Source organism: Rhincodon typus, chromosome 40, assembly GCF_021869965.1.
Source record: "Rhincodon typus isolate 14 chromosome 40, sRhiTyp1.1, whole genome shotgun sequence".
NCBI classification, from domain to species: Eukaryota; Metazoa; Chordata; class Chondrichthyes; order Orectolobiformes; family Rhincodontidae; genus Rhincodon; species Rhincodon typus.
The window spans coordinates 519,190-547,153 of NC_063371.1; the positions used below are offsets into that span (position 1 = coordinate 519,190).

Here is a 27,964-nt window from a genome sequence, read left to right on the forward strand (position 1 = left end):
TTTTCTAGGTGCTGTTTCCAATGCAAATATGGACTTAATGGAGCTTCCCTTGATCCAACTGAATTTGCTGTCATTTTAATTGAAATGGTTTATCCAGTGAAGTATATTGAATGGTATACAGATGTTCAGCTGCGATGCATGTAAAAAAAGGTGGTCTGGTGGCAAATGTACACATTTGATGTGATGCCACAAAACAGCAGACTTCAGTAATGGGCATAATGAGGTTGAGTGTTTTGCACATTTTCTATTTTGAAAAATCTATCTTAATATTTTCATGCAGTTGATTTTAGTTAATGAGAATTCCATTTTGAATAGCTTATATTCTTGAAAGGGTTAGGAAAAATGTTTGCCAATGTTTATTTTGTCTTTTGCTTCTTTGTAAAAATAGTGTAAAATATAAATTTGTAACTTTAGGTGGAAGCCTTTAAGGTGCAGGGTATCTCACATGGCAACCAGAGTCCAGGGAGAGATCTGTGCTGCCCTTATGGGCAATGTCTGCTGAACCACATACCAACAAGGCGTTGGTGAAGCCACCAATGGACGTGTGATTGGAATTAGCTCCCCAGAGGCAGTAGTACAATCCAGAGGCTGGCAGCTCTTGCACTCAGCAATGTTATGGAGAAAGGCCATGGCTTCTGCTGGAAGAGCACCTCCAGAACGCCAGGATCAGGAGATCACAGGACAAAGGTAAGTGATGTGGGGGTCTGGGTGAGATGTTGAGACGGAGGAGGCCATTCAACCCATCAAGTTGGCAGTCCCAAGTAAGGGTTTAAACTTTAAACAAGGCAGATTTAATCTGCTAAGATTGAGAGTTAACAAATCCTATTGTATCTCCATGCCAATCATGATCCAACCCATTAACATCCTCCAGTCTGCACAAATTGATATTCCCTTTCTAAGTTTGGTTTGCTGCATCCCAATCCCGACGTGCAATGCAAAAATCTTGAACTCCATGTCCTTTTTCACAGTACTTAAATTCTGTACTACCAATCAATTACTAATAATGATAGTAAAGCTCAACAACCTTTGATCAGACATTAATTTTCCTCAAACAATCTATTTTCCTCAATCCTAAGCAGCAATCCAAGCCTAAAGTAGATTTCCTTGTAAGAATTTCCAATATGCAGAATTTCATCACAAATGCAAGTAAACCTAACATCCAGATAGAGACAAGTCTTCTGTAAACTGCAATCATAACTCAGGTGTGAACGCCAACTAGATGCATCTAACAAAGAAAATTGAGCAGAATGTTGACATAGTTTCAGGTGCAAAAGCTGCAATATGATACATCTGAATTGGAAGTCCTGGACTTCATTAATGCAGTTTGGCCCAGCTGACAGTTGTTGTCATCTCTCCAAAGGTAGTTTGACCTTTCAAACAAAATGGGTACCAGTTGGCTTGTTTGGCAGCAATGACCTATTGATAAGTCCAATGGTAGACATGGAGTGGCAACAAAGGAAATAAGGAGAGAAAAGCAATGGAGATACTTTCCAATCAGCCAGGGTAGCAAAATGAACATTTCCACTTCTCGTGGGTTGACAGCAATATTTAGTAAAATAGAAATCCTAATTCAAGCCTTCCTGATGCATTTCACAGTCAATCAAATGCATGTTCATATTGAATGTGAATCCTCCTATTGCTAACTGTCTTTGTTGCACCAGACAAATGAGCGCAGTGGATATCAATTTTCCCTATTTTTCTAGATCATGATGTGGCCTCTCCCCCTTGCCCTACCTCTCCCTCACCTTTGATGGTTTGCATTACCCTTAACAGGCTTTGCATGTATATTGTTCAATTGTTAGTGGTTAACAGATGAAAAAAATATCATGAATGATTTGACGATGGAGAAGGAACAACATTCAGTTGTGTGTAAGGGTGCTTCTGGAGATAAAAAAGAATAGATCATGATGTGAAGGCCCATGTTCAAATCATAATTCCTCCAGAGGTGCAGCATAACATGCCTGAACAGGTTGATTAAAATATCTATAAATAAAAAGTAGATCATGATGTGAAGGGCTGTTGTGGTGCATTAGCAGTGTCTCTACCTCTGAGCCAGGACACCTGCATTCCAGTACAACCTTCTCTAGTCATGATAACATCTCTGAACAGGTTGATTTAAAACTAAATCTAGGAAATAAAACAGTAAAGAGGTGATTGAGCTCCAGGCTGCTGACAGATGTGTAGAAGTCACTTGTGGTTTCCTGTGGGATGTCAGACTTGGTTCCTTCCAGCTCCCAGTGCATCATGGTATCAACCCTGGGGCCATGGAAATGTAAATATGATAGAGCTGAGATAGATGATGATGATGTAAAGGGCTCTTGTGGTGCAGTGGTGCACCTCGAAGACAGAAGGCCTGGATTAAAATCCCACCTGCTCCAGATGTCTGTAATAACATCTCTGAACAGTTTGATAAGGAAATGTCTAAGACAGAACAACTCAATGAAGTTAAAGCCTTATGCATCAGCATGATATCTGCAATCATAAAAACTAGCAAAGAGACATTATGCTTTCCAAACTCTTATTTAGAAAACACAACTAAATTAAATTGTCATGTGGGAGGCTGCTGTGACTCAGTGGCAGTGTGTCTTCGTCTGGGCCAGGAGGCATTTGTGCAAGCCCCATCTACTCCAGAGGTGTCATAATATCTCTGAACAGGTTGATTACAAGGTATCTAAATCATGATGGGTCCAGGCAACAGGCAATGGAGGGGGCCATAGTTGCCAACTGTCTGACTCTCTTCCACAGCTATGTTCATGCCCAGGTACCCTTAAACAGGGAGTACACGGAGCCCACAATTACTGTCGATAACTTCACAGAGAAGTGATTTTGACTTTGCCCCTTCCCACTCCTTTCCTTTTCCTCATCTCTGGTGGTTTGCATCAAACTTAATGGGCTTTTCATGTTATTAATCAATCGGAAAACAGTTAGGAGATAAAAACAAATACCATTGTTGTTCTGGTGATGGAGAAAAAAAGTATTCATTTGTTTGTGAGAGCACTTCCGGATACAAAATTTATAAAAATAGTTCATGATGTGAAGCCTCTTGTGGCACAGAAATGGTATCCCTGTCTCTGAGCCAGGAGGTGTGGGTTCATGTCTCAACTGCTTCAGAAGTGTGCAAATACATCTCTCAACAGATTGATAAGAAAATGTCACGATCATAATGCCTAAAGTTTTCATGCTCCTCATGGCTTCTTGGGAGAGTGCTAGCATATTAATGAAAACCAAGAGAACTGTGGATGCTGTAAATCAGGAACAGAAACAGAAGTTGCTGGAAATGGTCAGCAGGTCTGGCAGCACCTGTGAAGAAAAAATCAGAGTTAACGTTTCGGGTCGGAGTTAATGTTTCGGGTCCGGTGAGCCTTCCTTAGGCCCTTCCTCAGAGTTCTGAGGAAGGGTCACCAGACCCAAAACGTTAACTCTGATTTTTTCTTCAAAGATGCTGCTAGACCTGTTGAGCATTTCCAGCAACTTCTGTTTCTGTTCCTATCATATTAATGCCCTTTTTGTCTAATTGACTCCATCTTATATCAAATCAAAATTAATTGGGAAGAGATTACATCAATCTTTAAAGGTAGAACCTGAATTCATATCAGAAATAAGTTGCAACTTAAAACAGCAATCACTTTTATGTTAGATATGCAATAATCTGTCATAGCTTTTAATGGTCTTTGAAAAGAACCTCTTGCATGGTACAACTCTGTTTGACCTGTAACCAAATAAAGACTTTACTCACCAAATATATCAGACTCCATTCCATTTATTACATAAGAACTTTGCTTCTGATGGCACCTAGATATCTTCAACATATCTGAGTTCAAAATTATTCCTATGCAATCTTCTCAAAATCTCTTAATCGCACTCCACCTTCCCTTCTTTGATATTTATTCACATTCAGTTTACATGTCAAAAGAATATGACTGTAATTCTTTTGGTCTTCTCATTACTGCCATCATTCTCTTCTGCCATGACTTTCTAAGGTACGGAAGCCAAAGCTAAATCAAATTATCAATCAATTGAAAACTGAACCAAGCCATGACTGTCAGTGTTGTCTTCATAATGACCACTGAGCTGAACTTTTTATACTAAATATGAAGCGTTATCTCATTGACCATGAGTTAACATAAGACTATAGTCAAGGTGCTTTAGAGATGGTAGTTTCTTTATTCCTTCTTTTGTATATTTGCCTTCTTTGACCCAGTGTTTGGTGCAATTGAGCTTGCATCTAAATTCCCTCTAATCCTGCCTCCTCCTTTAATACTGTCAGAGAGGTATACAGCAGTGAAACAGGGCCTTTAGCCCAATTTGTCCATGTTGGCCAAGCTTCCAAAACTGAATTAGTGCCATTTCTCTGCATTTGGCCAAAATCCCTCTAAACCTTTCCTATCCATGTACCTGTCCAAATGTCTTCTAAATGTTGTAATCCTAACTGCCTCTACCATTTCCTCTGGCAGCTCGTTCCATATTCACACCAACCACTATGTGAAAAAGTTGCCCCTCACCTCCATTTTAAATCTTTTCCCTCAAATTTTGGACTCCTCTACCCTGGGGTAAAGATCTTGGCTATTCAGCTTATCTACGCCCATCATGATTTTATAAACCTCTTAAGTCATCCCTCAGCCTCCTACACTTCAGGGAAAGATTTCCCAAGCCTATCCAGCGTCTCCTTAGACTCAAAACATCCAGTCTTGGTAACATCCTTGAAAATCTTTTTTGTACCCTTTCCACTTTAATGACATCCTTCCCACATCAGAGCGACCAGAAGTGTGTGCTGTACTTAAAATATGGCTGCACCAATGTCTTGTACAGCCAAAACATGATTTTGATGTCCCAACTCCTGTACTTCAATGCTGCGACTGATGAAGGCAAGCATGCCAAATGCCTTCTTCACCACCCTGTCTACCTTTGATGCCACTTTCAAGCAACTATGTAGCTGCACCCCTTGAGCTTCAACAACACTCCCCAGGGCCCTACCATTAACTGTTTAAATTCTGCCTTGGTTTGTTTTTCCAGAATGCAACACCTTGCACTAATCTGAATTAAACTCCATCTGCTGTTCCTTGGCCACTGGCCCAGTTGAGCAACATCCCATTGTACTCTTAAAAATACCATCTTCACTGTCCATTACACCACCAATTTTGATTTTAAGATCTTCCACAGAACCTAAATCTTTGACCACTCATTTTTCTACACCTTGTGATATTTCTTTCTTTTGCTTGATCTGTTTTTAAGTTCACATTGATCTCCTTTATCTGTGCTGCACCTTGGGACATTCTTCTACATTGAAGACTATAAAAACACCAATAATTCCTGCTGTTATTATTTCTTCCTGTGACCCAGAGTAAAAGCCAGTGTACCCAGAGGTAAAGCACACCATTATCTGAATGGATGCTTGATATCCTTCTGAACAAGGGAATAAGATAACTGGCCGTTAGAGTTTCCAAACAATGTAGGTTGCCTGGCATGCAATCCTGACAGGTAACTGGGTGCATATAAATTAGGTGATCATCAGTTGAACCCAGCACTACTGCCCATTACAGAGCAGCCAACGAATAAACAGGATGGGGGTGAAAGTCTCATTCTTCACCAATTAATGCCCCACTGAGTATTAATGGTTGCAGGCCAGCTGGCATCAGCAGGGCTGTGACCTCTGTTAACACTGAGGGGGCAGAGCAGGAAACCTTGGATTCTGAATAAATCCTGCCTGACACGTTTTTAAACCATCAGGTATTTTCTTAGGTACTATAACTGATGCTAGCTATTTGTTCCAAATTTATTTAATAATCCAAATTGAACTCAACTGCATAATTCAGCTGGTTCTTTTGACCATCACCTTCAATGTGCATCCTTAGCTTTTTGACAGTCTGCATTGGAAGCAGTTTCTTCTTGTCTATTTTGAGAAGATCATTGATAATTTTGAATACCTTTACTAAGGGCTCAGAATTTATTTTTCAAAGGATCTTTTTGAGATTTTCTCAACTGCTGCTTTTGGTTTCCGGAGTCTACAATTTGTTTTTCAGGGACTCCTTTTTCATGCTCGCTAACTCATTTATTTGATGATACACTCATGAAAACAATGCCTTCCATATTTAACAAATGGGGTGTTTCTTCTCATACCAAAGCATCATTAGAAGACTTCAACAATATCCTCAGCACACATCATCCTTCCATTAAACTTAAAGCCACAACACAAAATGCAAATATAGATTTCCTAGACACCGCAATGCTTAACTTTTGTTTAATCTTGGGCAAAGTTAACAAAAGCTTTCTTTTCAAGATAACTGACACAAGTACACACAAAAAGCCATCACCCCAGTCCTGCCTTCTGTACACTGAAGTGAGGTCACAGCAAATATGTACACAAAACTGGAAGACTTTAACCAGGCAGTTACCACATAACAGATTTCAATCTTAGATTTAAATTTAACAATTGATATAGTGTTCCATACTTCTGCAACATATATATTTTGCACCTACAGTAACTCCTCATTCATGCAGCTTTAAGCCAGAGATTGCACATTCATTTGCAAGGAATTGATTACCTCAATGAGTTAAAGTTTTCCTGGCTGTTACTTTGCTATATATTCCTTTTGCCAGTTTAAAGCTGTTTTCTTCATTTTGTATCTTCCATCTCTCTAAACCCCTTTGCAGTCTTTGTCTCCATTTCCCCTCATTGAATCCATCCACTCTTACCTTGCAGCATCCTTTTCCCCCAGCCCCTGTTCGCCCCTCCCATGCTTGCAGCATCCCATTCCCCCTTCCCCTTGCAGATTTCCACTTCAGTCTTCTTGAGTGAATTGAGGTTGCTTATTTCTGTTATTATTCTACTAAACCTCTTCTACACCTCACCAATGCACTGGCATTCTTCCTGAAGTTCAGTGCTCCCACTAAACAACCCTAAGTTTAGGGTAAAAAGTGTTTCCGAAAAGTTTTTCACAATTTTCTTGCTTTCGTGATTCATGATTCCAAAAACACTATTTTTCAAAATTGTCTTAACTGGTTCTTAAACTATGAACATTTGTTTGCTAAATCCATTGTTCCTTCACCTCCTTTAAAATAGCTTATTATTGCCTCTCCTCATTTCTCCAGACAAGTGAATAATTTCAAATATCTTAGTGCTGGATCACACCTGTCTGTTTTACAAATCAGTAATTGTCCTTTTAAGGCTAATCCATTAGCTCCTTTTTGAGAAGACATTTTTGAGCATTGTATCATTTGTAACATTTTTCCCTTTGAACCCAAGTCAAGATCATTAATACATACTTTAAAGACCAGTGGACGAAACACCAACCCCAAGAAACCTACTTCCCTCCTCTCTAAAAACAAAACAATTGTTTCTTGTAGCCTGCTTTCTGTCCCTTAGTCAATTCTGTATTCATACCGCCACTATTCTTTCAATCCCATGGATTTTAACTGGTATTTATGTGGTACTTTGTCAAGCAACTATTAAAGTCACTAGACATTTAAAATAATGTTGCTACCTTCATCAATGCATTCCCGTTTCATCATATAACTCATTCAAGTTTAGTCCAGCATCTTTGGTCTTTAATGAATCAATGCTGACTTTCATTTATTAGCTCATAATTTTCTAAATGCTAATTAGTTTTGTCCTGGATTATTGCCTCTGAAAACTTTCTACCACAATGTTCAACCAATTATCCTTTAGCTGTCAGGTTTATCCCTCTCTCCATTTTACAACCAGGGATGCAACAGTTGTCATCTTCCAGTCCTCTGACAAATTTCCCATGTCGAAGGAGCATTGGAGAATTGTGGCCAAAGCTTCTGTAATTTCAACACTTTCCTCATAGAATGCATCCCAAAAACTGTAACTCTTTAAGAGCCTCAACTTTATCTGGTTTTATCTATCCAATATTATTCCTGGATCTTTCTGTGATACTACCTTGTCACAATCTTTTTCTCTTCTCTGGTGAAGAGTGACTGCAAAGTATTCATTTAGTAACTCAACCATACAGTTTGCCCACAGAAATGTCTCCTTTTGGTCTCCAATTGTCCTGAACCTTCCCTTGATCGCATTTTTCCAATTTATAGTTGCATACGAGTTTTGGATTCCCATTTATGTGATCCCACTAAGTTATTCTCATGCACTCTTTTTTTCATGCTTTTTGGTGTCCCCACCACTTTCCATAATCGGCTCACTTCTGGACTGTATTATGAACTGTGAAATGATCATAAACATCCTCTGTATATTTAAATTGGACTTCAATGTTTCTAGTCATCTAGGAAACTGTAGTTTTGGATGTCTTTCCTTTTTCCCTCATGGTAATATGTTAACTCTATACATGATTAAAATAGCAATTTTTGATTTGTCTCTATTGGTCAGACTCTTTTCAAAGGAATTAGCCCTCATCCAGTTCAGTATTTCTACAATTGACTGTCCTTTGTCTTTGTAAATAAATTTCCTACATCTTGCTAATATTATGATCAATGTTTTCTCAGTGAAACATGTCTCACTTTCCTCATTTCATGTCCCCAGAACAAGAGTTAGAACTGCCACCTTCCTCAACAATCAAGAAGGTTCTTATCCACATTTCAGCACATGACAGCACATTGTCATTACGCTGTTACCATATTTGTTAATTAAATCCCTGATTACCAAAGCTCTGAATTTCTTACTTATTCTGCAAGTTACATGCAAATTTATACCTCTGCCTCCATTCCACTATTCAGTAGCCTGGTAGTCTAAACTATACAGCTACTTGGGACGTAGCTCCTATATCCCTTAATGCTCAAAAAATTTCTCAAGTCTTTTAACTTGAATGATGTATCTATCTCCAGAGTAATACCAGTTTTGTTTTAATGAATAATACTGATGTACTCACCTCTTTTATCCTTCCGTTCTTTGAGCCAGTCCTCTTATTTCAACCGTTTCATATGGTATTTCATACCCGCATGGTAATGTATTTGAAGCTCACCAACCTTATTTTCCACACAACATATATTTGCACACATGCACTGCAACGCATCTAACACTGCCTCAGATTTGCCCTATGTTTGATCACACTGACTTCTGAACGATTCTTTAATATGATGTGCATTTCCTAGTTATCTATGAGCTTTGTTTCCCCTGTCTGATTTTTCATCATGTTGCCTGTTTCCAATTAATAAAGAATAGAAATTTGTCAGTAACGTACCTTTCCTCCATTAGTTCTCGAATTGCTGCCACAGTAGGTCCAGAACCAAGATGTGTGTAGTATGGACCTTCATCTTTTTCTATGATTTGTTCTGCAATTAAAAAAAAGGAAATTACATTATTTAACTACTTTCATTTCCACATGTCAAAGTATGGAGACTATAGAAGCAAGAGTCTCCTTCAGATTATACCTATAAATGTTTAGACTTTTAGTTGTACTGTATTTCTGAGTCTTGAAATTTAAATCCCATTTAACAGCTTGATAGAATGACACTTAAGCTGAGATCATCACCAAGTTCTGGAATACTGATCATGAGAGAGAGCAGTCACATTTAGGAGCTTGAGAGATAGTAGGAACTGCAGATGCTGGAGAATCTGAGATACCAAAGCGTAGAGCTGGATGAACACAGCAGGCCAAGCAGCATCAGAGGAGCAGGAAGGCTGACGTTTCGGGCCTAGACCCTTCTTCAGAAATGGGGGAGGGGAAAGGGGTTCTGAAATAAATAGGGAGAGGGGGAGGCGGATAGAAGATGGATAGAGGAGAAGAGGAGAAGCTTGCTTACTCTTGAGCTACACACATTTGGTACACAAAGCATTAAATCCATCCCTCAGTGTGGGAGTGGGTGGTTTCAGTGAAATCAGCTCCAGGACATTAAGGATAGAAATTCCTCAGAATGATGCCTTTAAGCCCTTAAATCTTTAATGTCTTTAAGTCTTCAACTGCTATATCAATCACCTTCCCTCCATCATAACATCAGAAGTGATAATTGCACAATAATCAGCACTCCTCAGAAGCAGTCCATGTCCAAGTGCAGCAAGACATCGGCAGTGTGCAAGCTTGGGCTGCTAAGTGGCAAATAACAATCGTACTGCACAACTGCCCAGCAATGACATTCTCCAACAGGAAAAGATCAGACCATTGTCTCAGACATTCAATGGTATTATCATCGGTGAATTAGCCAGTTTCTTTGACCATCCGCAATGTGGCTGGCTATGAACTTTACTATTACCTCAACAAGTTAGAATTCTGCAGTTTTCTTGCTCCTGGTTGAAACTGATCCATGATTTTTCTCAAAGATAGTAGGAACTGCAGATGCTGGAAAATCTGAGATAAGAAGGTGTAGAGCTGGATGAACACAGCAGACCAAGCAGCATCCTGCTCCTATGATGCTGCTTGGCCTGCTGTGTTCATGATTTTTCTCAAGCATGGTTAAGATTACGCAATGGATCAAATATAGGACTGTCCAGGGGACTCTGTCTATTTGATGTCGTGCTACAGCGTTTCTTTATTAAATCAAATCATAGATCATTATTGTTTAAACTCTAATGAAGACTAGTACATAATGTGTTATGCAACCCATAGTGGAATAATATTTCATGCAACCAATAACTAGATTATGTGCCAGCACATTTTCCCAAGAAGAATGTTGAACTACACTCAATGATTCCATTGGTACTTGACACAGTTATATTTAAAATCACAAATCCAAAAATTCATTATGGAAAATACAACAGGAGATCGAGAAGTGTTAACACATATACTGCAAATTTGAGATTTGGCCTTCATGTAGAAATGTTATGCACACAATGAACATCGTAGTGATCAGCGGATTCTCATGACTGCATCATGTGATTTGTTTGATTTTTGTATTTGATTTTATTCCTGGATTTGTTACAGAAGTTACATCTTATCCACCAGACATGCAGTTCCAAGAAGTAACCACGATTATTGATGCACCTTTATCTTAGCATATAATCATCCATCTGTCAAGCCTCAAATTTTGTCACCAGTCTTATCAAAACCAGTCACTTTTTAAAGAAGAAAATCAATAATCCCAGTTATTTACTGATCAAATGGACCAACAAAGATGAAAACAAAGAATTTTGACAATGAAAGATCAAACAAAGCATACTCTAAATACCAGAGATAGTAGGAACTGCAGATGCTGGAGAATCCGAGACAACAAGGTGCAGGGCTGGATGAACACAGCAGGCCAAGCAGCATCATAGGAGCAGAGAGGCTGACGTTTCGGGCCTAGACCCTTCAACAGAAAAGGGGGAGGGGAAGGGGGTTCTGAAATAAATAGGGAGAGAGTGGGAGGCGGATAGAGGAGAGGATAGGTGGAGAGGAAACAAACAGGTCGAAGAGGCGGGGATGGAGCCAGTAAAGTAGAGTGTAGGTAGGGAGTTAGGAAGGGGATAGGTCAGTCCAGGGAGGACGGACGGGTCAAGGGGGCGGGATGAGGTTGGTCAGTAGGAGATGGAGGTGCGGGTTGAGGTGGGAGGAGGGGATAGGTGGGAAGAAGAACAGGTTAGGGAGGCAGGGACGAGCTGGACTGGTTTTGGGATGCGGTAGGGGGAGGGGAGATTTTGAAACTTGTGAAATCCACAGGGTTCCCAAGCGGAATATGAGTTGCTGTTCCTGCAACCTTCGGGTGGCATCATTGTGGCACTGCAGGAGGCCCAGGATGGACATGTCATCTGAGGAATGGGAGGGGGAGTTGAAATGGTTCGCGACTGGGAGGTGCAGTTGTTTATTGCGAACCAAGCGTAGGTGTTCTGCAAAGCGGTCCCCGAGCCTCCGCTTGGTTTCCCTGATGTAGAGGAAGCCACACCGGGTACAGCAGATGCAGTATACCACATTGGCAGATGTGCAGGTGAACATCTGCTTGATGTGGAAAGTCTTATTGGGGCCTGGGATGGGGGTGAGGGAGGAGGTATGGGGGCAGGTGTAGCACTTCCTGCGGTTGCAAGGAAAAGTGCCGGGTGTGGTGGAGCCGGAGGGGAGTGTGGAGCGGACAAGGGAGTCATGGAGAGAGTTGTCCCTCCGGAAAGCAGATAAGGCTGGGGCGGGAAAGATGTCTTTGGTGGTGGGGTCGGATTGCAGATGGCGGAAGTGTCGGAGGATGATGTGTTGGATCCGGAGGTTGGTGGGGTGGTACGTGAGGACGAGGGGGATTCTTTTTTGGTTCTTATTGCGTGGACAGGGTGTGAGGGATGAGGTGCGGGAGATGTGGGAGACATGGTTGAGGGCGTTCTCGATCACCGAGGGGGGGAAGTTACGGTCCTTGAAAAACGAGGACAACTGAGATGTACGGGAGTGGAATGCCTCATCCTGGGAGCAGATGCGGCGGAGGCGAAGGAATTGGGAATAGGGGATAGCATTTTTGCAGGAAGGTGGGTGGGAGGAGGAGTATTCTAGGTAGCTGTGGGAGTCGGTGGGCTTGAAATGAATATCGTTTTCTAGGTGGTTGCCCGATATGGAGACAGAGAGGTCCAGGAAGGGGAGAGAGGTGTTAGAGATGGTCCAGGTAAACTTAAGGTTGGGGTGGAAGGTGTTAGTGAAGTGGATGAACTGTTCGAGCTCCTCGTGGGAGCACGAGGCGGCGCCGATACAGTCATCAATGTAATGGAGGAGGAGGTGGGGTTTAGGGCCGGTACTCTAAATACCATACTGGATCAGCACATACTTTAAAACTCACAATCAACAAAAGTTTGAGACAAATTAACAGGAAAATTATGGTCAGTTTTCAACTATTAGTTACACACAGTTAGCCAGTACAACGAAGACAGATCTTAGAAATTGGCTGAATAGTCCAGTCAGTATACATGTTTTTGATCTCAGTCACATGGTCGTTTAAATCTCTCCGCTTTTCATGAAGAATTTACCTTCCTTGTAATTAACCTGATTCCCAGCTTACTGCAATCAGGATGGCGTAGATCCACCAATGTTCTCTTCAAATAACAAAAACAGCTGGAGAAACTCTATGTTTGCCTACTTTCAGCATCCGGATGTCGTCTCCATTTCCTTAGCCTTCCTTCAATATACAATGGAGATTTGAGAGCCATTAGCTCTGCGTCCTTTTGTATGGTTCATCCAGTTTCCGTCTCCCCAGGTGTTTTGGCTTCGAATCTAAGTTTCAGTTTAGAAACTAAAGCTGTCAGTTTCTTTTCACAGTTCTTTTTTTCGTTAGGGTCTTTCTCAAAAAAATGACCATTGCTTTCACCACAGCTTCTGTAGTCTACTTAGAAATCGCAATGCTGATTTAAGTCCTGATCTTTGAACAAGAATGGGATGGTAGAACATGGAAATTAATTGGATCACTGCATCACTTCTGCCAAAATCCAGCCTACTACCACCTTGACAATTCTTTGAAACACAACATGTAAGAAAATAAAAATTAGAAAGAGAAACAGACCACTTGTTTCATGGGCCTGTTTATCAGTCAGTAAGATCATGGCTCGTCTGACCATGGCCTAATCAATTTGCTGACTGCTTTATAGATGAAAATATATCCTTGCAGATGAAAACCTGATCCAGCCTGCCCTGTTTACTGGGTTAGAGAATTCCAAAGGTCAACAATTCTTTGAAAAAAGAAATCCCTCCTCATCTCTCTCTTAAATGGGAGACTTAAGTGCTAAAACAGTTCATTCAGCACTGGAATCAATTTAGTGAATCTTCTCTGAACTCTTTCCAAGGAAAGTACATCCCATCAATGATGCGACAAAAACTGTGCTCTATGTGTGGTTTCAACAATGTGGCCTGTGTCATAATGATCTCTTAGAACTCCAGTGTTTTCTTTGCAGCAGCCATGACCTCACCTGTGATACTGTTCAGCACAACAGCTGTTGGTCTCTGGGTGTAGCAAGTGACACCTCTATCCCTAGGGACTTGATTCAAAGGGAAGACCCAATGGTGTGCCTGACTGACTCGTGATTCTGCAAGCCTTCCCAAAAAGTGACCGTGCAGGTCCCACATGAAGTCTCCAACCAGCAGACAAGACCCTGATATCTCCGCAAGATTCTGCCCTATTGTACTGGCCTAATTCAGCAGTCTGGAAGCATGGACAAAGAATTCATACTCAAATGTCTCTGAATTTCTAATTTGTATTAAATGTCTGCAAAATGAAAAACAAAAAAAATCGATAAAAGTGATAAAGAAACAGCTGGTTTGTTCAGCTGGATCCAACTAGCTCACTGAGGTTTTGTAGGGAAGGAAGGTTACAGCTTTACCCCGTCTGGTTTATACTTGACTTCAGTCCCACTCGGAATGGTTGAATTTTAACAGCCTTTTATACAATCCTAGCAAATAGTCCTTTCTGTGGTATGGCCAGATCTTGTGATGATAGTTAAAGCAATTATCCTCCAAACCTATTCAAATCTCTGCCATTTGAACTTCATCACATAAAGATGAGGGATCTGCTGAGGGGAACTACAATAATGAAAAAGAGCATTGTTCTTAATTGGGGAAAAGGCATTAAAATAGATTGACACCTATGTTCCCTCTAATTTTACTTTCTTCTGTGAGGACTTGCAAGGCTTGTGCAGCAACACCTTCCAAAACTGGAAGTGCCACTGGCATGCTGAATGGCACACGTAGACTCTTGGAGTGGCAGCACAGCTCCTCTGCTGAGAGGTTACATTGGTTCATAGACTATGATTAGTAAATTGGTAGCTGCAGAAATGTCACAAAGAATCATTGGCAAAGGCTTTATAATTTGGAATTTCAAAATGACCTCAGTGAGATGTATTTTTCCAAGGAAAGAGACATAAAGAAGTGGGAATGGGAGAGGGGAGGGAAACATAGGTGGCGAGTAACATAAAGATAGTTATGATGGGAGCGGCAGGGCCACGTGAGATAGCAAGATTGAATGTGTGATCAGAACATGAGAATTAATATGGAAAGAGACATTCACTGAGGAAAGAACTCAGGAAGCAAAGTAAGATCAGTTGAGTTGTGGTTGAAATCACTGAGGGAAAGAAATTGCTGGGTTGCTGGATTATATATCAGTCTCTGATGAAGTATTTATTCCCAATAATTTATTATGTTTGCTATGGCTATATTGAAACAGATGTTACTTGATTCCTCGACATATACATGAAGATGAGCCAAACATTGGTGCCTGTTGAATGAATTACTGCTGATAAATTTAAAAGTTAAAAAACAAAGTGCCATTTCTCAACTATCAAAATTGAGAATCAAGAATTGATGAAGCGAAACTAGTTTGATTGTTACAAGTATTTTTAAAATAATGAAAAACTATCAGTAAACAATTTACTCTGCACTTGTCAGGAAGTCAAAAACTAGAGAGAGAAATCACTATGCCAACCACTGTTGCTCCAACTGTAGTTAGGATATGCAATTTGATTCATTAATTGGTGAAACAGAGAGTTCCAAAGTTGCACATCTCTCTGAGAAAAAAAACTCCATCTCTGTCCCAAAAGAGCATTCCCCAATTTCAAAATAGTAAACACCCCACCCCATTCTGAACTCACCCATAAGAGCAAACATCCTTTCCACATTCATATTGTCGAGACCATTCAGGATCTTAACACATTTCAATTAATTCATCTCTCAACTTTTTTAAATTCCAGTGGAACCAAGACCGGCCTATCCAACTATCCTCAGAAGTCAACTTAGTCTTTCCAGATATTACTAGTAAACTTCCTCGGAAATGCCTCCACTGAACTTACATCCTTCCTTAAATATGGAGATCAAAACTTTGCACAGTATTTGAGATGAGGTCTCACCAATGCCCTGTATACCTGAAGAATAACATCCTTACATTGATTCAATTTCTTTTATAATGAAGGATACCCTTCTTGATTAAGTGCTGTACCTGCGTATTAACATTTTGCCATTCAGGCACCACAACACCTAAAACCTTCTGCTCCTCAGAATTCCATAGTCCTCCATTTAAATGCTACATTTTTTTAGTCTTCCTGCCAAAATGAAAACTTCATATTTTTCCACATTATTCACCATCTGCCATTTTTTTTGTCCACTCAACCTATCCTTATCTGTCTACAACTTCCTTAAAAAAAAATAAATTACTGGAGAAAATCAACAGGTCTGAAGAGTTAATGTTTTGAGTCTGCTTTGACTGTTATTGAGAATGTTAATCTATTTATGTATATTCCATTTTTTACCAGCCAGCCGATTTTCCATCCATGCTAACACACTAACCCTACACCCTAAGCTTTCATTTTCCACGATAACCTTACCGAATGCCTTCTGGAAATCCAAGTATTTTACACAAAATGGCTGCCCTTTATCCAAAGCACATGTTATGCCTTGAAAGATCTCCCTTGATGAAACCACGATGAGTCTTCCTAATTACCTTGAGATTTTCTAAGCATCTATAATCTCTTCAGTGTTCAATTTGAATATCTCGCCTACAACAGATGTCAAGCTAACTAGTCAATAATTTCCTGTTTTCTGCATTCGTCCCTTCTTCAATAGAGAGTCATGTTTGCTATTTTTCACTCAGATGGAACCTTTCCCGAATATAAGGAATTTTGAAAAATTAACAACACATCCACTACCTCATTAAGAAGTTTCTTTTAAAACCGTAGGATGAAGTCCATCTGGCTAAGAGACTTGTCCGCTCGCAGCTCTATCAGTTTACTTCATACTCTTGTTCTTGTAATTTTACAAGGTTCCTCTCTTGATTTAGAGCTATAATTCAAATGTATTTTATGTCCTGTGTAGTGAAGACAGAAGCAAAATATTTGAACACTTCATCTGCCATTTCTTTATTACCTATCAACACCTCATTCTCATGTGGAACAGTGTGTCAGTGATAACCACCTGGTGTTCTGCACATGTGTGAGCAGGAGTTGCAATTCTGACAGTACTCACTGGGTAATATGACAGAATTCTTATAGATCAAGACAGGAGTAAAAGAAGGTTGTGTCATTGTTCTCGCCATTTCTCCATCTTCATCGCAACTATACTTCATCTTGTCAAGCATAAGCTTTCCAGTGGCATGGTCATTGACTCCAGTATGGACAGAAAACTTTTCAGCCTCAACCAGTTGAAATCCAAGAAGAGAATAATAATGACATCACTCATGGAACTGCAATATGTGGATGACAACGTCATCTCTGCTCTCACGGAAGAGAATCTTAACGCCTTCATTGAAGCATACTTAAGAATTAGTGCCTCAAGTTAAAGAAAACTCAAAGTCCTTTATCAACCTCTGCCAGAGCACATTCTGGTCTGTAGCTCTATTAAGATCAACTGAGAAATCTTCCTAAACATTGAACATTTCCAATGTCTGGGGACCTATCTCTTACCTAAGGCTAACACTGATGCAACACACGAGCGTCACCTTCGACACCTAAGGATGAGAGACTTCAATGACCGCAACATCCATATTTGTACCAAAATCCTTGTTTATAAGGCAGTCATTCTTTTGACTCTTCTATGGTGGTTCCAAAGCTTGGACTACACATAGGTGCCACGTCAAGGGCCTGAAGTAGTACAATCAATGCTGCTTGAGATGGATACTCTGCATCAGCTGGGAAGAGAGATGTACTATCGTCAGCATTCTTGTAGGAGCCATTAGCACCAGCATTGAGGCTACGATCATCTGAAATTAACTTCATTAGGCTGGCCACAAGTTTAGCATGCCTGAATTCCGACTACCAAAGCAAATCTTTTTTCTGTTCTGAATGTTCTGAAGAAGAGTGACTGGACCTGAAATGGTATCTCTGATTTCTCTCCACAGATGCTGCCATAGCCAGATCTGCTGAAATTTTCCAGAAATTCGTGTTTTTCTTTCAAATCCTTTTTACATGTCTCAAGGGAGGTACACAAAAGAGAAGACAACCAAGGATGTGCTTCAAAGACTCCATGAAGGCTTACTTTAAGAAATGCAATATTAACATCAACACCTGGGAGATCCTCATCCAGAAGAAACCGACTTGGAGGTACTTCCTGTTTGGAGGGCCCTAATTCTTCAAGAATACCCATCAGCAAGGGGAAGTACAAAAGGGGAACCTGAGAAAGGAGTGCCAGCGATCTCAAGGCTAAAGACCAATTCCATCTGGAAACACCTGCCAAATATATGGTTGGAGATGTGACTCTAGGATCAAGATCATCAGCTACGCAAGGACCTACAGAACCTATAACCAGTGACAACAAATTTCCTAGGTGGACAATTGCTGATGACTGCCATCTGTCTGAGTTTTGATTTAATGATATTATTTTCTTTCTGATTTCGTCTTTTGTATACTATATTAAAACTTAAGAATAGGAAGGACTTTCACCGATTACCAGAGACTCCATACAACTTGCTCTTTGTTCTGTTGCAGAGCAAGAATCAATTCCAGTCATCTACAATTAATCTAGCTCGGTCTTAGACTGCCTACCTCGAGATCCTCATTTTGCCCATTCCTCTTAGTGTTGCTGACTGCATGTATCAGAGTCTTCACTACGCCCACTCCTCTAAACCACGTTAGGGACCACCATGTTCAAATTTACAAACACTTCAGGGTTGAATTGGATGCATTGATTGTGAGCAGTGTGGTTCAGCTAGAGTCAATGTCACAGGATGTGGAAAGAATTAATGGCATTTTAATACATGATACGATTCAGTGATAGAGGTTTTGGGCTTCCCACCAATTAACTACAATATGCTGGCTGTTGGACAAGTCATCTAAGAATTTAGAGGTAATGGAGTGTTCCAGCAGGTGGTAGAGTTGGGTATCATCACCATATTCATAAAGCTGTTCCATAAGTCTGCAGATGATATTTCTAAGTGGTAAAATATGAATGAAGGTGAGGTCAAAGATACGTCTCTTGTGGATTCCCAAAGGATTGGTCTACAAAGGGGAAGAGAAGTTACTGATCAAGGTATTGTGATGACAATCCGATTGGTAACAGTGGAGCCAAATGAGGATAGTCATCCTTGAGGTAGAGGTGCAGGACAGGCATTGGACAAGGCTGGTTTGATGACTTTGAGAAAAGCTGCAGTGTCAGCATGGAGGATGAGGATGATACACCATTGATATGGTCACTATTTATTATTCATTAGAGCTAGTTGGTATTGTGTTATGGCTAAACTCTGATTAGACAATTTTTGATGGAGGCTGAAAATGAGAAATGATTTGGAAGGCAAAAATACATTCAAGAACTTGAGAGGATTAATGAAGTAGAAGATGGTGTGGTAGTTTACAAGGATCAGGATTGAAGAGGTTTTTTGAGGATGGATGATGACAATAGCAAAGGAAAGAGCCATTTCCATTGTAAGCAAACTTGGGGACCTGAAAGTAAAACTGGGTGTTCATCAATTCATATGATTGAGAAAAGAAAGTAGGAGATGTATCTCATGAATGTGTTAAGCTTGGAAAGATTATGAAAGGAAATGACACAGAAACTAAAGAGGGATGAGATTCAAGGTAAAGAGGATGATGGCAGGGACCATGGGAGGAGGTTTATTTTCATATTAAGGGGAAATAGGGGAGACAGGAGAGACAGCTGACTGATGGTCTCAATCTTTGTGACTCAGAAATGCAAAGAAATATATCAGCTTCTCAAATCAGATGTTGAGTTTGAGGAGAGAGGAAGCAGGGTAAAGAAGTTTAAGGGGATGCTTTGTAGTGGGCAAAATACATTGTCTTTGCTCCCCTGGCTAGTGGTCAGTTTTAGCAGAGGCGAATGAGGCCAGACTGTGTTGATAAAGGTCAGTGAGATTTTGCAAAGAATAGTTAAACAACTTCAACCATAAAATGAATGATAGATGATTAATCCTAAGCCCCAACATTTAAACCTACTGCCTTTAAAAAAAAAATCTTCAAAATCCTGGCAAGAATAGGTTGCCACAATACAGTACAGGCATCAGAAAGTGGGCAGGGTCACTATCAAGTTGCATTGCTTTTCTTTGTTCTCTTGTCTTCTTCACTAACTGCTGACGAACCATAAATTGTTACTATGACTCATGTCATTCTGTTTTTGAAAGCTGCTCATCTTTTCTAGTCTTACTCTAGACATGGTAAAGAGTGGTAAGCCAGAGCCACATCATGCAAGCAGAGCAATAGTTCACAGCGTCAATCATGTCCACCCTGCCAAGCACCTCAGACTCCCTAAGCGAAAGTGACAAGTGATCCAAAATTGGTTTAGTGGTAGAAATGAAAGGGTGATAATTCACAGGTGCATTTGCGACTGCAAGACTGTTTTTGGTGGAGTTCTGCAGGTTTAGGACCCAGTTTTATGTTTTCCTTGGTATATACATATTATGTACAAGTTTACAGATGTTACAAAGATTGATGTTATGGTTGATAGTGAGGAACAAAGTTGCATATTGCAGGAAGACATCGATGGATTCAGCCGGTGGGCAGGAAAGTGGCAAATGGAATCAATGCAGACAACTGTGAGGGAAATCATTTGAGGAGGGTAAACAAGCCAGGAGGTTACAAGTGTACAGGACGGCACGTCAAAAGATCCCTGAAAATGGTAGGATAAGGAGATAAGGTAGATGAAGAACCAGACAGGATACTTGTATTTTTGTATGTGGATGTGTTACAAAGATGTTAGGACAGATTGAGAGCAGTTTATAAAACATACAGTATCCTGGGTTTTATTAATAGGGGCACCAGGAGCAATAGCAAGACATTACGTTTAACGCATATAATACACCATTGTTTGACATAACTTGAATTATTGTGTCTAGTTCTGGGCATTGCACTTCAGAAGGGATGTGAAGGCACTGGAAAGAGTGCAGAAGAGGATGACAAGGATGGTTCCAGGGATGAGAAATTTGAGTTGTGAACATTGACTGGAGAAGCTGGGACCGTTCACCTTGGAAAAGAGAAGACAGAGAAGAAGAGCAACTTCTTCCCCACTGTTATCAGACTTTTGAATAGATCGCTTTTATGTTAATGTTGATCTCTCTGCGCCTTCTCGGCAGCTGTAACACTGTATCCTGCACTCTGTTCTGTTACACTGATAAACTTATATCGTCCAATCTGCCTGTAAAGCACATAAGACAACACTTTTCACTGCACCTCGGTACACATGACAGTGATGAATCAAATCAAATCTGATTGAAGTATTCAAAACCTTCAGAAGTCTGGACAGATTAAATAGAAAGAAAACGTTCCCATGCATGACAGGATTGAGAACTAGAGGGCACAGATTTAATGTAGTTCATCAAAGAAGACAGAGGGCTCTAAGGAAAAACGTTTTCATGCAATGAGTGGTTTCTAACTGCTCACAATCTGTCCTACCATCTTTAATGATGTACCCACATATGAATTCAGATTGCTCTGCTCCTACATTCCTTTTAGAGTTGGTTTCTTTACTTTATGCTGTCTGTCCATGCTCTTCCTACCAAATCTATCACCTCATACATCTCCACTTTTAACTTTATCCACCACTAATCTATCTATGCCCTTTAGAAGTTCCACATGATCCTCCTCACAGTTTTCAATACTTCTAATTCTTGTATCATCTGCAAATTTTGAAATTTTGCCCTGTACCCCAGGGGCTAGATCATTAATACATTTCAAAAAAAGGGTCTCGATACGGACTCCTGGGGGGATCAACTACAAACCATCCCCAGCCGAAAAGATATCAATTAACCACTGCTCTCTCTTTCCTATCACTAAGCCAATTTTGTTTCCAAATTATTACCGGCCCTTTTATTCCAACAGCTCTAGCTGTTTTCACATGCCAGTTGTGTGGCAGTGTATCAAATGCTTTCTGGGAGTCCACATGTAGCACATCAGTGTCAGCACTCTGATGAACTATTTCTGTTAACTAACTTCACTAAGTTAGTTAAATATGACATTGCCTCAAGAAATTCACGTCGGCTTTCCTTAATTAACTTACATTTGTCGATGTGGCTATTAATTTTGTCTCAAATTATTATTTCTAGATCTTAAACTGACATTAAATTGACTGGTGTAGTTGCCATTCTATTTTCATATCCTCTCTTTGCTTTGCTTACTTGCTTTATCACTGTCCCTCTAAATCTTCATTTCTCCAACCGTTAGGAGCAAGATGAGACACAAAGTTAACATTCAGAGCACATACTTTATCCACAAGGGAAGCACAGTGTTGTGAACAATATGGCGTACAGATAAGCGTAAGGTGTTGCATTTTGGAAAGTCAAACCAAGACAGGATTGATACAGTAAATAGTAAGGTCCTGAGGAGTGTTCCGAATCAGAGGGGCCTAGGAATACAAGTACATAGTTCGTTGAAAGTAGCGTCACAGGTGGACAGGGTGGTCAAGAAGGCATTTAGCATGCTGGCCTTCATGGTCGAAGCATTGAGTACAGGAGTTGGGCGGTTATGTTACAGTTGTATAAGTCATTGGTGAGGCCGCACTTGGAGTATTGCGTACAGTTTTGGTCACCCTGTTATAGGAAAGACATAGTTAAACTGGAAAGTGTGCAAAGAAGATTTATGAGAATGTTGCCAGGGCTAGTAGGCCTGAGTTAAAGGGAGAAGTAAGCCAGGATAGGACTTCATTCCTTGGAACGTAGGAGAATGAGGGGTGACCTTATTGACATGTATAAAATCATGAGGGACATAGATAGGATGAATGCAGGTAGTCTTTTTTCCCAGGGATGGGGAATTGAAAACTAGAGGCCAAAGGTTTCAGGTGCGAGGGGATAGATTTAAAGAAGGACCTGAGGGGAAACTTCTTCACGCAGAGAGTGGTACGTATATGGAATGAGCTGCTGGAGAAGATGGTTGAAAAGACATTTGGATAGATACACGGATGAGAAGGGTTTAGAGGGATATGGACCAAATGTGGGCAATAGGAACTAGCTGAGTGGGCATCATTGATAGCATGGATCAATTTGGGCTGACGGGGTTGTTTCCATGCTGTTTTACTCTATGACTCTACGACATATATGGGAGGTCAAAACTACGTTTCAACTGTACTCCTTTCTGATACGGTTTGATTACAGTTTTCATCACATGGCGTGCACGGAAAACTTTAGTTACACTGAAAAGTGTAGGCACTGAGTGACGTTATATGTGAGAAAGAAACACCTTACAATGAAAGAAATGCCTCCACAATCTTTTACTAGCTGGAACCTTACCCACTTCTACCATATTCCATCCTGATTCGAGACTGACCCAGTTAGTATAATATCCTAATGTGACTTAATAGAGGACTGCTTGAATTTCCCCAAATTTTCTTTAATATTGTGATTTAAAAATTGTTAAATTCCTATAGATTTTTGGTAGTGCAGAATTTGAGTATTGCTGAAAAAAACTTTTTGTCTTAACACTAATCAAAACAATTTGTATGAAATGCCAAAGTAAGGGGGAAAAGAACATTTATCCTTTATGAGAAGAAAGTCCTAATTGATTAGCAAGTTAACTCTGATTGATAAGGCGTTGATGCGAGAACGGAGCAGTTAATAATGACAGATCATGTTACATGCCAAACTTGGTTTAAACTTTAAACCAGGCCAGTTGACTCTGGTCAATGCATTGTCCTGAGAAATGAACCAGAGAGCCGCTGTCACTAATTTTGTCAAGTTAAACTGTATGCATACATGTTTTTACTGTCTGCAAAAAAACAGGGCCCGAGGTCATAGTTAATAATATGCAGCTTCTAGTACATGCAAGTGCACCACACTTGTCAGCCTAACTGGCACGGGACTGTTTCACAAATGTTGTCCAATCACATATGGTAGACACTGTTATAAGCTTGGCAAGCATTGTTTGGTTGGTTAACAATGGCTTTTTATTAAGGAATTCATTCTCCATGGCAACACCTCCACCAAAGTCTACTTGCAGACTAATTTGCATTCTTTTCCCATACATTATAAATCTTATCTTCCCCTCCCTTTGTTTTTTTAAAAACTCATTCACAGGTTGTGGCCATCACTGGCTAGGCCAGCATTTACTGCACATACCTAATTGCCCAAAGGTCAGTTAAGAGTCAACCACAATGTTGTGGGTCTGGACTCGTATGTCAGCCAGACCAGGTAATGAACCAGATGAGTTTTTCCCAGTAATCGACAACAGTTTCATGATCACCATGAGACTCTTAAGTCCAGATTTTCTTTTATTGAATCTACCATGGTGAGATTTGAATCCAGGTCCCTAGAATATTACCTGGATCTTTGGATTACTAGTCCAGCGATAATACTGCTCGGCCATTTCCTCCCCTTGTACATGACAGCAAGACAAAAACCATCCATAAAATGTGCTTTATTAGCAAAATTATAATACTAGGTTAAGTCAGATTGGTTCAGAGGTTTTATCATTAGGCCCAAATAAAGTTCGATATTAAGATTTTGCCATATCAGACTAATGTAAACTCACCATGAATGAAACCAAGACTGAAGTTCACTGCCTTTTAGGAGTGGGATGTGCAGGCAACGTGATCCTGCTTAAAAGTGTTTTCTCAGGTTATGAGTTGGATTGAAGACCAAGCTGCAAAATAACCCGTAATACTGACTGATGTATTTTTTTTAAATGGGTGGGTGGAGACAAATAATTTCAAATTTATGAAGGCTCTTCCATCAATTCCACATTCCAGCAACCCACCTTGAACCCTCACAAAATATTTTACTAAACTCAGTCATAAAATGTTCTTTGTTCTTTTATTTTTCACAATAAAAGCTTATCAAAAAATAACAGAAATGCACAGTTGTTGTAATGGTGATGGATTTCTCCATTGTTTCACGATCTTCTTTGAAATGTCTGTGTGGACGGAATAAGTAGTTATTAATAATTAATGAAATGGAAACTTTCTGAATATTTTGTATTACTGAAGGAAAGGAGGCAAATGGTATTTTTTGACATTTATTATGATCTAAAATATGTGACTACTACTGTGTAATGGTTTAGAATTTATATTGACCATCATCTGATATTCAGAGTGTATTTGTGTGTCTTTCATCCTATTTGTCAATCACCAAAACGTTCACTGAAAATCAGAAATTCTTGACTTCTGTGGTTGAAGAGGTTATTTAATGGCAAAGCCTCAGAAGCACAGGGAAACATAAAGATTTGAGTATAGATTTGAACAGTGATACACAATATGCAATTATCTACTTTCTGACATGCTGCACATTTTGTGTCACACACCAAAGGGAAAGGAAAATGCAGCTCAGCTACAATCCTGTCATCCAGGCAGAGACTAACACATGCCCTCATTCCAACATAATTCCCAAATCAGTACTGCCACCCACCTTTCTTATTCCCTTCCCTACCTTTTCTAAACTTATTGTACTTAAATTTATTTCATAAAATGAAGCAAGATGATCCTTTTGAAACTTACCAACACAATCACATGATGGAAATTCCATTTGGGCTTTTTTTGATGGGGTATCCAGCAAACTTTTAGTTGGGGTATCCAAATATTTTAAAGGAGATTCCAAAAAGCCACTGAGGGAAGGGGTGAGTGGTGTACTTTTTGTAGGAGTGCCTTCTGAAGATCCCTCGATATTTTCTCCAGAATAAACTGTTGACAATACTGTAATAGCACCAGAGCTTTCAACTTTCATGTGTTTTGAGTATCCAGTCAAAAAAGTGTCATTACAACATTTTGTACTATCCTGTAAACTGGAATTGGTTTTGTTGTTTGTACTGGTCAGTTTGCACTCGTGTTGTTCATGATACGGACTTTTTCGAGAAAACAAAATTTGATTACTCTGGTCTGAATCACTAGATTGATTGCGAAATGAAAACTGAGAGTCAGTGGAAGGTGTCTGGTTTTCATTTGGTTCTCCCTGAGATGCTGAGTTATTCTGAGGAGTAAATTGGAGTTGCTGTGATGTAGAGCCTGATTCAAATTCAGCTTCAAATTGTTTTAAGAGTTCCTCAATTTTTTCCTCAAAAGAGTGAGGACTATGTGCTGGTACATCATTTTGTTGTGTTTGAATAGGTAAGGAGATTGAATTAGTATGTGGATCTTTCTCATCTGCATATTTGGAAAGGCTATTCGTCAGTTGAGTTGATTGTGGATATTTTTCAATGTTTTGATTAGATAAGAAAGAATCTGGTTGAGATCTGTATGTTTCCTTTGACACTGACCTGTTAAAGGTGGGAGTCTCCTGAGTAATTGATGACTCACTGTTATCTGGTTGTTTCTGCTGGGAAACTTCAAAAGTTGGTTGAAGTGCTCTCTGTAATTCCTGTTCCTTAAGAAGATGCTGTTGTGGCAGTAACTGTGCTTCATGTTCCCCTATTTCATAATTATTCTGTATTTTTTCCATTTGCTGGAATCCAAAGACCTGTTTCTGTTGAGGTAATGATTGATGCTGCAGACTTTGCTGCAATTTCTTTTGTTGCATTTGTTGAAGTTGAAGCAAGAAGAGTTGCTGTTGAATATTTTGTGTCTTTTGAAGCTGGGTTTCTTTACGCTGCTTATATATTGGTTGTAATTTCTTCTTTTCGTGTACTGGTTTCTTTTGTTTCTGCCTTTTTAGATTTGGCTGATGTTTTGACCACCATTTTTGCTGGTCATGTAGATGGTTCTGTTTTTGACTGTGCATTTGAAACAGGTTGCGTTTATAGTGTAGATGTTGTTGTAATGCTGCCTGTGTTTTTTGATGTTTGCTTCTTTGAAGCATATCTTTTTGATGCATGGACTGAGATGACTGTTGTTCAGACTGCATTCCATAAAATTCAACTCCAGCTACCAAGTTGGAGAATGGCAATGATAAATTTTGTTGGGTCTTTACGCCTGCATCTTCATGCACAGTTAAGCCAGGTGTTCTAAATAATGGTAGAGGATGTTTGTTACTATTGTTACTATCTAATAGCTGCTTTAACTCTGTCATAGGGTCATTTATTGAAGTAACTGGCTGATGAGCATTGAACACTGGCATGTTTCCTTCAGCACTGGCTGTATTCCTCTTCTGAGCAGAAACTTCATTCATTTGTTTTATAGTTGATATTGAATTTGTAAATTTGTTAAATGGATCCGGTAATGTTTTCGTGGCTGGAATGTAGTGAGCTTCAATTTGTGCTGGTTTCTTCAGAGGTTCCCACGGAGTTTGCACTTGAGAGTGTAATTCTGGGAACATTTGCTGACCAGGATGTTCTTGTAGCGAAGGATGCCTATTCTTTTGCTGATGATTGAGGTCTTCTTGCAAGTCCTGAATGGCATCAGAAGATGCAGACAATGCAACATTGTTCTCCTCAATGGAACTAGATGAGACATCACCAATTTGAGAGGTGCTGTTGATCTGTGATGAAGCTTCTAAAAATGGCTGTGGAAGTGTTGATGACAGTTGTGTAAGGGCTTCAATGGCAATTGCTGTCTGAAGACTTATGTTTTTCTCTTTTGCAATGGTTAATGCATTCTGAGAATATTGAGGAACATCAGAGGAATCAAAAATGGATGGTTCCTCCAAAGTAGGTGTATGATTCGTTGAAGCACCATTTTCCACAGGCATATCACTGATTTTATCAGGGATTTGTGAAGTCCCATTCTGTTCCTCATTAAGAACAGCTTTTATTTTTTTCTCAAGCCATTCTAGATAATCTGGGCATTCTGGCCCATCACAATTGCAATTTGGTGGTTTCTTCCCATATTTTTTTGCAAGGGTCCATGCAGTGGTCAAAGTGCTCAAATCATCATTTGGAGGGCAATCATCATTCATATTCACTGTGTCACTGCTGTTATTAATCTCTGGCTTACATTTCTCAGTAAAGTTAATCCTGTGTAAAGGCTGAGAGTTTTGTGCTGGTGAATTATATGAAGGTATGCTTACTGCCGTTTCAGGGAGTGCACTTAACTTTCTAGCATCATCCAGGATGACAGTATCCTCAGTAGTTGCCAGGTCTTCCTTGATATGGTTCCTAACTTGGTTCAGTAATTGAGTTGTTCCTCGATTGTTGTTTCCATTGGTGTGTTCAGGGAGTCTCTGGTTATCCATCCACTCACTTGACTCTACATCAATGGGATGTCCATCTTGACTACATACTCCATTCACCAGACTTGGTGCCATTTCTAATCTTAACCTGCTTTCACCAACATGGTTGGTTGACCCCTCTTCCATTTGGTCTGTTCGGGGGCCATCCACTGAGCTCCTTTCTGAACCTGTC

General features: G+C 39.9%; 1 protein-coding gene and 1 long non-coding RNA gene across 8 annotated transcripts in view; one reads left to right on the forward strand and one right to left on the reverse strand.

The window, feature by feature from the left end:
• Positions 1 to 27,964, forward strand: part of LOC125487336 — a 167,759-nt gene that overhangs the window by 119,124 nt on the left and 20,671 nt on the right. Inside the window, exons 4-5 of one of the 3 annotated variants that reach the window (XR_007265823.1) lie at positions 415 to 687; positions 17,665 to 18,116. This is a non-coding gene — a long non-coding RNA (uncharacterized LOC125487336). Of the gene's footprint in view, positions 1 to 414; positions 688 to 10,829; positions 10,924 to 17,664; positions 18,117 to 27,964 lie in introns of those variants that run through there. The other 2 variants (XR_007265825.1, XR_007265824.1) reach the window with 2 other exon arrangements.
• Positions 1 to 27,964, reverse strand: part of LOC109927965 (methylcytosine dioxygenase TET3-like) — a 331,959-nt gene that overhangs the window by 95,725 nt on the left and 208,270 nt on the right. For all 5 annotated transcript variants that reach the window (XM_020527969.2, XM_020527970.2, XM_020527971.2 and 2 more), the window contains 2 exons: positions 25,191 to 27,963; positions 9,153 to 9,243 (listed from right to left, as the gene is read on the reverse strand). In XM_020527969.2, the coding sequence (XP_020383558.2) occupies positions 9,153 to 9,243; positions 25,191 to 27,963 (2,864 nt within the window). The remainder of the gene's footprint in view (positions 1 to 9,152; positions 9,244 to 25,190; position 27,964) is intronic.